Raw genomic sequence first — 12,595 nt, 5'->3', positions numbered from 1 at the left:
ACACACTGTACACTCACATACACACACATACTGTACACTCACATACACACACATACTGTACACTCACATACACACACATACTGTACACTCACATACACACACATACTGTACACTCACATACACACACACTGTACACTCACATACACACATACTGTACACTCACATACACACACATACTATACACTCGCATACACGCACATACTGTACACTCACATACATGCACATACTGTACACTCACATACACACACATACTGTACACTCACATACACACATACTATACACTCACATACACACATACTGTACACACACATACTATACACTCACATACACACACATACTGTTCACTCACATACACACACATACTGTACACTCACATACACACACATACTGTACACTCACATACACACATACTGTACACTTGCATACATGCACATACTATACACTCACATACACACATACTATACACTCACATACACACACACACACACACACACACACACATACTGTACACACACACTGCACACTCACATACACACACATACTGTACACTTGCACACACACACATACTATACACTCACATACACACACATACTGTACACTCACATACACACACATACTGTACACACACATACACGCACATACTGTACACACACATACACGCACATACTGTACACTTGCATACATGCACATACTATACACTCACATACACACACACTGCACACTTACATACACACACATACTGTACACTCTCACACACACACATACTGTACACTCACATACACACACATACTGTACACTCACATACACGCACATACTGTACACTCACATACACACATACTGTACACTTACATACACACACATACTGTACACACACATACACGCACATACTGTACACTCACATACACGCACATACTGTACACTCACATACACACATACTGTACACTCACATACACACACATACTGTACACTCACATACACACACATACTGTACACACACATACACGCACATACTGTACACACACATACACGCACATACTGTACACTCACATACATGCACATACTGTACACTCACATACACACATACTGTACACTTACATACACACACATACTGTACACTCACATACACACATACTGTACACTTACATACACGCACACACTGTACACTCACATACACACACACACACACTGTACACTCGCATGCACACACATACTGTACACTCACATACACACATACTGTACACTCACATACACACACATACTGTACACTCACATACACACACATACTGTACACTCACATACACACACACACACTGTACACTCGCATGCACACACATACTGTACACTCACATACACACACGCACTCGCATACACACACATACTGTACACTCGCATACACACACATACTGTACACTCGCATACACACACACACACACACATACTGTACACTCGCATACACACACATACTGTACACTCACATACACACACGCACTCGCATACACACACATACTGTACACTCGCATACACACACATACTGTACACTTGCATACACACACATACTGTACACTCGCATACACACACACACACACACACACTGTACACTCACATACACGCACATACTGTACACTCACATACACGCACATACTGTACACTCACACACACACACACACACACACACTGTACACTCACATACACACACACTGTACACTCACATACATGCACATACTGTACACTCACACACACACACACACACACTGTACACTCACATACACACACACTGTACACTCACATACACACAGATACCACACACTGTAGACCCTGAGGTGTTTAGGTCTGACCACCCAATCCAGCAGCATTTGAGTCAGGTCTCGTGGGGAAACTACAGGTCTCTAGTGCACCTTTATGTAGTTAGTCAGTAGCTGTACTGAGGCATACATGTTTTAGATCTCACATGATAACATTTTGTATCCTTAATTGCACTCTGTTTTGTAATATTATTACAAAACACAAGTGCAATTAAGGATACAAAATAAATATTGAGCAAAAAATTGAATTTCTTATTTTTTGAATGATAAATTGATAGACATTTTTCATCAATAAAACTAGAATAACATAGTATTAAACGTATTGACTTATAGTGCAATAACACTGCTACTACTAAATTGTTATTGCTCAATAACCAGTAAAAGTATAATGAAACAAGAATTACTTCAGAGTTACTCAAGTAAACATAACTATTTTCTACCTATTGTGTTATATTGGGGTGCCCTCTATGTTTTGAAGCTCAGTTAAACAAAGCCATTACTACAGTATACTTGGCTCATTAGTGATTAAACCCTGAGGTAAGAATATAGCACTACACGATAATTAGCTGCTGTTCTGGCTTTGGGAAAATGCAAAAACGATGAAATTATCTGACATTGCCCCGTGTCAATGTCATCTGCCTTGTTTATTTACAGTTTTTCTGGCTTGTGCACCATACATAGACTTTTTTGACTTTGAAGATTTGTTAATATCAAAATAGTTGTTTGCCAAGACTGTTTAACCTGCATTTAAAAAGAAGAAAAAATATTGCCAAGTCAATCAGTGGCTGGTCCAAAAAGCCTCTGGCGTTCTTTAAAAGTGGTTCCTTCTTAGTCACTGATGTTTAACTGATGCTGTTTTTGGCTTCAGACTCTCGTCAGCGAGACACGGCCAGGATGAAAAGACGAGTGTTTAGACCCACAAATGGCGGTGAGTATTCAATATGTGGGATTTTTGTGACGCTTTTTCCTTACCGACTTGCTCAGTTACATACGTAATGTGACGTGAACATATAAAACACGGCTGTCTAAGGTTGTCATTTTAAATCAGTTTCATAATTATATTCAACAAACCTAGTCCTGCCCTGTGTCGCATGTATTATAGGAGACATTGCATAGAAGTTTAAAGACATGAGTTTTACCCTTCATCAAAAGCTTCCTTATAGTTGCATTTGATTTCTTTATACATATATTAGTAATCCTGTTTTGTTCTGCAACTGAGGCACAAATGTCCATATCCCCCTGTCTCTAAGCCACGCCCATGTCCCTGTACTCACAGTTCTTTAAAAATGTGTTCAAACGTTCTGTGGAGACATTTTTCTTTTGTCTTTTTTTTTTTTTTAAATATTGTTTGTCCCATATGTTTTATTAGGCAGGACACTGTAGCGTGGCATAGGGATGGGAAGGACATCCACACATCCCCACATGGCACCGGGCATATGTGCTATCCACTCTGCCACCAAGCTGCACCTGCAGACATTTTTAAAGCAGTGTAAATGAGAATTCACTATAAGAAGCTGTAGTTATTAAGGTGCATATGATGTTGGAATAAAATAATAGTATTGAAGATTTTCTTTTTTTTTTACTTGCCTAGTGTGAATATCGAATGTTGTTACATGATTGATATTAAATTAGGCTGATAAACATAATTAAAAGGTCCAACATCGCCACCTGAACTATAATGGGCCCATAAACATAAAAAAAAGAAAGGCAGAAAGCCACAGATTTGTTGTTGACTGAGGCAGTAGACATTGAAGATTATTTATTTCATATTAGTTTTACCTGAACTTTTGATAAACACTCTTGACAATTAAGATGTTTCAGTTTAATTTCTCATTAAACTTTGTCACATCAGATCATTTCCTTTGCTTTTACCTTCAATAATTGTATATTGTTTTAGTCCTTAGTTACATCAAGTAAATATTCGCGAAACAGATCCATAAAGAGGTAAGATGGTGGAGCAAGTTCTTCCCAGCACCCTATAATTGCTGAGATGCACTTCTGCTGCACTCCCTTAACATACCAAACTCAAAAGTCATAAATATTGCGAACAAGTGTTAGAATTTACAGGCACCACTTTGTAATAAATACACTTTTATTAGCCGTAATAAAGACTTAATTAACAATGAATATATTTAGTAATTATGTAATTAAGGGAAGGGGTTAGAGTTAGAAGTCAGGGTATTAATTAAGTACCGGTAGTTACTGAATCATTTTTTTTTTTTTTTTTTTAAGTATCTGTTCTTTATGAATTAAGTCTTTATTTACGCCTATTAAAAGTCATCATACCAGTTTAACCAAATAAGTGTTTACGAGCGGGTGACAAAGCTTCACACCAGTCAACACGGATCTACAAACATAAAATGAATACAATCTGTGTCTTTCTTTCAGTGTCAGTTTCCGGATGGGAGCGGTGCCTGGAACCCATGAAGGAGGGCTCGTGTTCAGAGTTCATGTTACTGTGGTACTTCCACTCTGCGTCGGGCGAGTGCAGGCCCTTTGTGTACGGAGGGTGTGAGGGAAACCGAAACAGCTTCTCTTCGAGGCAAGAGTGTCAGCTCGAGTGCAAGACCAGGCAAAAAGGTACTGAGAATAATACTAATAACAATAATAAAGATTGTTTATGGAGGTACCGTAGTTTCTTATGTGCAACACCAAGACAAATTTTCTCCGGTACAAATTCATTTTTAATATAAACACATAACCTTTTATGCCCCATTTCCATTTGTTCCTACTTGGCTCTACTCAACTCTAGTCAGCCCTGCTTTAGAGCCTTTCTATGTGGTGCTACCTCCTCAGACCAGGTACATTAGACCATGTGCCCTTTCTCTTTGGGGGATGTCCAGACACCGATTGGGTAAAACTCTAATGTTTCTGCAGCAACAGCAGGAGACAGAACACCACTGTGTCCGCCGTAAACAAGCTGCACACTGCTTGAGTTTGGAGGCTAACGTGAGACATGGGGACATTGAGTCTGAGTGGACCAAGGCATCACTCCTGATGCAGTTGACAGGGCGCACCCCAGCTTGTGCTGGGGCAAAAAACCCGGGGCTGGGAGAATTCGGGGAGGCCATGGAGGAGGACTCGATCGGCCTCAAAGAAATTCTGTCAAACCGCCTGACGCTTCAGGAAGGGGAAGCAGTGCTTCACCAACACCGTTTATGGTTAGGGTGGAGACTTGTTGACTTCAGCTGGGGATGTTGTTGGCCGGTGGAAGGAATACTTTGAGGACCTCCTCAATTACGCTGTTGCGTCTTCTGAAGCGAAGGCAGAGACTGAGGTCGTAGACCTCAGTCTCATCACCCAAGCTGAGGTCCCTAAGGTTGTTGTCTCTCGGCTGGCCCGAGAGACATCGGGGTCTCCCCGGGGAAGCTGGAGGAAGTGTCTGGGGTGAGGGAAGTCTGGGAGTCCCTGCTTGAAGTGGTGCCCCCGAAACCTATCCCAGGATAAGTGGAAGAAGATGGATGGATGGATGGATGGATTATGATGTGTAGCAGTTGTCATGTGTTTTGGTGTTTGTCTGTGGAGCAGACATCGTTTCAAGTTTCAAATCATTTGCGTTGTTTCCACGCCCAGTTTTACTCAGCACCACTGAGCACCAGTTGTAATGGAAATGCAATCTGGGCTGAGCGGGTCCACAAACTCAGAGCCAAGTAGAGCCGAACCGAGTTGCAGCTATGGGAAAAGGGGCATTTGTGTTTTAATTTTGATATTTAGGAATAAGCTCGATACAAGTTTTGATTCTGTTTTATTCTTTTTTTAAAGTTCTTTACAAAAAACTCGTCCTAGAATGTCTTCATCACCAAGTTCGTATTATCAACAACTCCAACAACAGATAATGCAATGCTTTAAATAATAGTAAATAAATAAAGCTTCCTTAAACTATAAATCATCTATTAATAAGTACTAGTATTCGGTTTATAAGCACTTATTTACATTTACTTGTATTTATGCCTTGATTATTGATTATTATTACAATCATTTCCTACATGGTGTATGAACAAACATTGTTAATTGCTTATTGACATTTATAAAGGTATTAGAAGTCATTTACAGATGCTATAAATAGTCTAGTGCTTATTAAAGCCTCATAAATAGTTTACCAAGGAACCGAATATTAAAGCGTTACCCAAGATAAATGAGGTATTTTAATGTTTACATGTAATCAGAACACTCATGAGTATCCCCATTACATTGCACCAAGTGGTGGCTAATCTTCCTGGGGTCCATGAAATATGAATATATCCAGTGATGGAAAGTACAACAGTAAAAGTGCTTTACTTAAGTACATTTTACACCGGGTACTTTTACATTTTAGAGTAGGTCTATGTACTTTCTGTACTGAAAAGTGGAAGTATTTTTATGATTGTTTGAAATGGTCATGGTGACATCCTGACATTAGGTTTTTAGTTAAAGGATGGGTCTGTTTTTTTTTTCACAAAAATATACAAAAAATGATAAAATATAATATAAATATAATTTTATAATGATAAAATAAATTACGTCATCAATTGCTTCCTTTGACCAGAAAACACAACACATACATCAAAATCAACAGATATTATTTAGCGATTTTAACTTTAAGTATTAAAGATTATAAAACAGGTAATAACACGCATCAATGAAGATTCACGGAGTTATCAGCTTTGACTGCACTTAGTATAAAATAGTTCTTAAATGTTTGTTTGCTGATATTACTCTATACCTCCTTCCGGAATGTAATAATTCTGTAATTGCTGTGCAAAAGATGGGAAGAGTCATGAATAATGCGTACAGCAAGTACAGTCAAGTACTTCCTTAAGAAGTACTTGACTGTACTCTTAATGATGTAACAAACTTGAGTACTTCTTTCACCACTGACTACATTGTAGTATTGATGAGCCAAGAAAATACTAGTTTTGGTATTGATTAGTATCTGGCTATCCGTCTAGTTTTATCCAACAATTTTATGTTCAATATCTTTCAAGCTATATTGTAACATTTTATTTCTTCTAATTCTAGATGCATCCACAGGCACTGAACCATGGAGATGACGACTTCTGAGACAAATCTTACTCATTATGTTTGTTTCTGTAAACTGATTTATTTATGTATATTGTGTAACTTACTTTTTTATACAGACTAAATAAAATCTTTGTGTTAAAATAGTTGAAAATAATGTTATATTTGGAAAATAGTTGCACAGACACACTTTTTGACATCACTGATTATTGTTTTATTTACTTTCTGTTAACTATTTATTTGTCCTTGTAAACATTGTACAAATATAATACTCATCAGTTCTGCAATTTTTAAACATGAACTTGTGCAGTTGACCTGTTTATATTTTTTTAAGCCATTTGCGAGCAATATTGCAATTTACAAAGAAAAAATAATAAAATGATGATCCACAGTTATAGTTCAATACCAACTATCATAAAAAAACACAACGTCAGCTGAAGACTCTTTTTTAGAAACGTTTTTAGTTGACTGGGTTGTTGTTTGATTTATTTTCTCAATATTTTCCCTAATTATATTTTCCTATGTAAAGCACTTTGTGATTTTTTTTATCTGTGAAAGGATTTAGGATTTTAGGTTAAAAGGAAGAATAAATTCATTATAAATTTGACTAAGAAAAATGCTGATTGACTAATACACATTGGCCTCTCAACATAAAAACAAAAAAAACACTTGGAAAATCACATTACTGATTGTTGTTTACAATCAGCAGGTTCTACCCATGTTTAGGGAAATTACAATCACCCTGTGAAAGAAACAATTTGCATTCTCAGAATAAAAGAAAAGATTAGTCATGAAATACTCAGGCTACAATTTATTTCTCAAATTTGTCACGATGACAATGTTGCAGTGAGAATAATCTACTCCCACAGTCTGCAGCGCTCCGTGGATGTGCTGGATATATGTGACGGGGACAAGCTGTTGTCAGCAGACCACACCTCCTGTCACAGATGCGGCGCACAAATCGCTAAAAGAACACTTCAAATAAAACTGCATTAGCATAAGCTCTATTAATTCAAAAATGAGTGAGAACTTTGCTGAAGGGATCATATGTTTCCAGGCATTTTTGTTGCTGTTTTTTTTTTCATCAGGCAGCACAAAAGGTATAGAATTAGATTTGCATACTTTTAAATATAAGTTAGATTGTTTGGTAAAGTTGAACAAGTTGTCATGTACTTTGGAATAATATCTGAGATGGACTATTTGTCATTTGCATGTCAAAGAATGATTTCTCTAGCTGTGGAGGCGTTTTATTCAACAATGGAGTAGCTCGTTATAACTTTTGGTTTTCACACATGCTCAAGGCGCCCACTGGGTTATAGTCCAACTAGTCCAACTTCTTAATTAAAACCGTTTCCATTGTTGGTTTGATAAGCAAAGGCCATGTGCAATCCACATTGGTTCACCATTTTTGGATACATCTACCACCTTAGGAAGAATACTTCATTGTTTGCTTTACATTATAGTGTAGACAAATTAGATCAGCTTTATTTTTGTGTCACAGTTTGATATACATTTAGTTATCACTCATTGGAGATGGAAAAATTGCCCTTACAATTTATTTTTTCAATTTTTCTTAAAGCTTAAATTGCGTGCCAAACACTGCACCATATTTATTTGATTTTGGGAAGGTAAATATATTCTGATGAATGAAAGAATTACTTTCATTTATCAAAATATTGTTTATGAATAATATTTTTGGTACTACATGTATTTAGTTATTTCCCAACACTGATGGTAAATTGATTTTAATAAATAAAACTGTATTCATAATTGTAATTTTCAGTGGCAGGACCAACCGGAGCGCCCTGAAGAAACCTACTCAGACACGAGAAGAACGTGCAAAATCCACACAAAATGGCCCCACTCGGTTTGGGAATATGTCCTGTTTTTTTTTCTTAGTCGGAGCTGTCCAAGGTGCTGAAAAAACCGGTCTGATGTGGATTAATGGAAAAAGTCCGCTTGTTTGTCTCAAAACAAGTTTCTGTTCCTTTGTGTGAGTGGTCGTGATGCCTCGTGTCACTGTGTGCTATGTCACTTACAAAGTTTTTCTTTACATCAGCACCCCTCAGCCAATAGGAAACGCGCTTCAATGCGAAATGTCAGTGCGGTGACGTTGTTGCTGGCGCACAACTCCGCTTCAATGGATCCTACTAATTGAATGCGCTGCGTAAAGAAGCAGAGACTCCTGAGGACTCCTGCTTCATCCTAAAGTGGCGGTCCCTCCGGTGGTCGGGTGTAACGTGTTGCCTGTTTTCTGCGGGGTTATAGAGGTACGTATGTCCACTCAAACGCGCCGTTACGCGTTTTGGATTGCTTTGGAACACCATTACGCACGGCTTTGTGCGGTCCTAGAGTCGATTTGGACTCGTGGTTTTAAATATAATTGTTATGGTTTTTAGTTCAAAATAAACTTTTGGTGTATTTGCATCTTTCTGATGGGTGTGTCGTGCACAGGAGCCGGACCGTGATGCTGTACTCCCTGAAGACACTGCTGCTTCTCTCGGTCGTGTGTACGCCGAGCTCCAGCCTGTGTTTGCGCCTGTACCCGTCAGACCTGCTGTGTGACGAGGCTCAGAGCGACAGACAAGAGCCCGACAGTGCGCAGCTCAATGACTGGAGTTCCGTGCTGCAGTTTGGAGAATTCCTGTCCTCCTCCTCCTCCTCCTCCTCCTCCTCCTCTTCATCTGCCGAGTCCAGTCGGGAAAAAAGGACTTCAAGCCCCGCAAACTACCGCTTCATCAGCCGGACCAAGCTCAAGGGCCAAATGCTCCGTAACAGCAGCAAAGGTGACCGCAGGAGCCGGCTCACACTGTCTCTGGACGTTCCCACCAACATCATGAACGTGCTGTTCGACGTGGCCAAAGCCAAAAACATGCGCGCCAAAGCGGCGGAGAACGCGCGCCTCTTGGCGCATGTGGGACGCAGAAAGTGATCTGATTTGACTCAAACAGACTCTTTCCACGGCGCGTCTGCAGCTCCACATTTACTGTTTCGTATTTCATTTTTGGCGTTATTGCGTCACACGTTATTATTCGTACGCGACTGACCAATGTAATGTTCCTGAATGAACTCATGAACTCGGCGTGATTATAAAACTTTTTTTTTTAACAATTTCATTGTTTATTGATTTATTATTTTCCTTTTATTTACTGATAATTGTAGCTGTAATTCTTAATCACCACATTTTGTTCTTCTTGTTCAGCGACGTTCGTTGGCTTATTCACTTCTAAAATATATATAATGGATGTGCGATAATAAAAATGAAAAAATAAATTATATATATAAATGTATTTATTTATTTCATTTTTATTATCCCATATCCAGTTACGTTTGTAACTTTCATTGTTTGGTTAATGTTACTTTACTCTCATCTCTCCTGAAAGCCAGCCACCCCCTTCTGCATAGGAACGTATGAGTTCATCAGTGTGTTATTTTTTATACTTGAAATAATGTATTTTTATTCTAATAAACAATATGCAACAAACACGGGTCATCTTTGGAACTTATTGAGCCCATGCATGTTGAATTACGGAGGACTAAACTAAACCATGTTAACCCTGTGCTAGGACAAGACTGAAGGGCACATGAGCCACATGAGCCACACCGTGAGACATTAGAGCAGCTGGAAACGGGAATGAATAAAACCAGTCCATTGTAACCATGTGTCCCAAAATCCACAGCCACACAATCTCTATCTTAGCAGTGATAGTTGAGTGGAATGGTCTATGGTCCACATGAAACACTGCCATCTGGTGTATTTTTGACTAAATTGGCCTGACATTGACAAACTGACAAAAAAACGTTTGTCAGTTTGTGTTTTCAAAAGCCAAATCTAGTTTAGTGCATTAAGAGGAGAACAAACTTTGAGGCAAATGTTGCAGATGAACTCTTCACTTGTAAAATTCAATGTGATTTGATGCGATGGACAAGACCAGCCCAAATTATGACAGTTACCCCTTTTGTTGATATCAATGCATAACTTGATTTTATGTGATTAAACTCAATACTGTCAATAGTCAATTCACAATACAGATGTTGTGTTTGCTTAAGGAACATTTTGAATAGGCTATAGACCCTTTAAAGTGCAATGTCATCCCAATGTCAATAATTCTGGAGGTGCCCTGAATGGAGGCGACGGGAGGCAAAATAAGTAGAAATATCCATTTGTTTTCTTCTCTGTTAAAAGAGGATGGGGAATATTGTTAGTAGTGAGTGGTTTTCATTTGTTAACCACTTATTTTTGTACATTTTGGAATATTCTTTGGTTAATCTCAGTTTCCCCATTAAAATTGCATCATGTTCCACTCATTGGGTAGGCGTACACTTACACAGCTGAAAATATCAGAAAAATCAGTTAACCTAATAGTTGGATCAGGTTTTTGGTGTGTGTTTCCTACAGACATGTAAAGTGTATGGTGTTAACAATGCCAATCTTCTGAAAATAGAATACATATGAAAGGAATTTTCATAAACCAATATCATCAAATTTAAAAACACAATCAGCCAATTATAATGGACTGAGTTTGATCATAAGTGTTTGTAATGCTTATTTTGCTTCAGCCTGTACCTGCAAAGGGCAAAATGCCTCACTTCTGAGGACCTGTGGACCCAGATGCCCCTCTCCTGGTGAAGTGGTCCCTGCCCTGTGTGGACGGTCCCTCATCTGCCTGAAGAGTGGCTCCAGTTCGCCTCAGTCGGTCCCTCATCTGCCTGAAGAGTGGGTCCAGCTCGCCTCCGACGGTCCCTCGTCTGCCTGAAGAGTGGGTCCAGCTCGCCTCCGACGGTCCCTCTTCTGCCTGAAGAGTGGGTCCAGCTCGACTCAGACGGTCCCTCTTCTGCCTGAAGAGTGGGTCCAGCTCCAGTCTCCTCGTGTCCGTCTGTCCGTCTGTGAGAGTCGGATCTCTCCTTCACTGGAACTCCTCCAGGTTTCTACGCTTTTTTCCCAAAGAGGTTTTTTTTGTAGTTTTTCCTGGCCGAGAAGGAGAGTCTAAGGACAGAGGACCCTGGGACATCGTCCCTCGCCACCACAGACATTGTCTGACTCCATCGCCACCACAGACATTGTTGATTAATTTCTCCCTGTGGCCCTCAGAGGCAACTGTTGTTGTGATTTTGGGCCTTACAAAAATAAATTGATGATGATGATGATGAAAATGTCAAAACCATGGATCACAAACCAATGATAACATCTTTGAAAACTAAACATACATTTTATTTTAAAAAATACCGATCTTGACTTACACCTTTAAACATATATTAAATCATATTATAAGAGCAGAAACGATACACAAAGCTAGCCTACTAACTACTGAGGAGAAATTTAGAGATCATACTTAGTGTAAAAGACAGTTCCTTCGGCTATGTCAGTATTGACCGTAAATTATTAAAATTGACCTATCTTGTTGGATTTATTAAAAATGTTATCTATACTAATGTAATAATGAAGTATACTTTTGCTGTGGTGACCCCTTGTCCTTCTTACCTTTGCCCTGGAGACAGGCGTGCTGCTGTCTACCAGGGGGGAAGGGGGCAAAAAGGGAATACCTTATAAGTGTCTGTAAGTTTCAACATGACGTAAGATCTCGCAGAAGAGGAGAGGAACAGGTATTTTCCTGTCCCATTAAGGCAAGGGGCCCAAGATAGAGATAAGAAACACCTCTGCTGAAGGTCTGCAACAGCTGTTTTAACATGTTATCTTCAGTGTTTTGTCTGAACTGCTATTTTACCCCACCCCCTTAGATCTTAATAAATATGGGGAAAATGGACAGGGGGCGTCAGAGGGTGGGTCAGTTGAG

The 12,595-nt window shown here is 39.1% G+C and overlaps 2 protein-coding genes across 2 annotated transcripts in view; both read left to right on the top strand.

Annotated features, from left to right (window-relative positions):
• LOC140367257 (uncharacterized) overlaps positions 1-6,944 on the top strand; it is a 43,837-nt gene extending 36,893 nt beyond the window's left edge. Inside the window, exons 26-28 of the mRNA XM_072453627.1 lie at positions 2,671-2,730; positions 4,191-4,382; positions 6,801-6,944. Of these exons, the coding sequence (XP_072309728.1) occupies positions 2,671-2,730; positions 4,191-4,382; positions 6,801-6,832 (284 nt within the window). The 3' untranslated portion in view covers positions 6,833-6,944. The remainder of the gene's footprint in view (positions 1-2,670; positions 2,731-4,190; positions 4,383-6,800) is intronic.
• Positions 6,945-8,922: 1,978 nt separating this feature from the next.
• Positions 8,923-9,813, top strand: ucn3l (urocortin 3, like). The gene is made up of 2 exons (XM_072453861.1): positions 8,923-9,070; positions 9,255-9,813. The coding sequence occupies exon 2, from the start codon at positions 9,268-9,270 to the stop codon at positions 9,730-9,732; it is 465 nt and encodes a 154-aa protein (XP_072309962.1). The 5' UTR covers positions 8,923-9,070; positions 9,255-9,267; the 3' UTR covers positions 9,733-9,813.
• The last annotated feature ends 2,782 nt before the right edge of the window (positions 9,814-12,595 follow it).

The sequence above is a fragment of the Eucyclogobius newberryi genome, unplaced genomic scaffold, assembly GCF_026437365.1.
Source record: "Eucyclogobius newberryi isolate DKJ021-1_F unplaced genomic scaffold, fEucNew1.0.hap1 SCAF_2, whole genome shotgun sequence".
Classification (NCBI taxonomy): Eukaryota; Metazoa; Chordata; class Actinopteri; order Gobiiformes; family Gobiidae; genus Eucyclogobius; species Eucyclogobius newberryi.
The sequence above is the reverse complement of the archived record's forward strand: the minus strand, read 5'-3'. Positions and strand labels throughout refer to the sequence as shown.

What these genes read in the sequence shown, in the direction of transcription:
- ucn3l (XM_072453861.1), top strand. Translation starts at nt 9,268, where the DNA reads ATGCTGTACTCCCTGAAGACACTGCTGCTTCTCTCGGTCGTGTGTACG.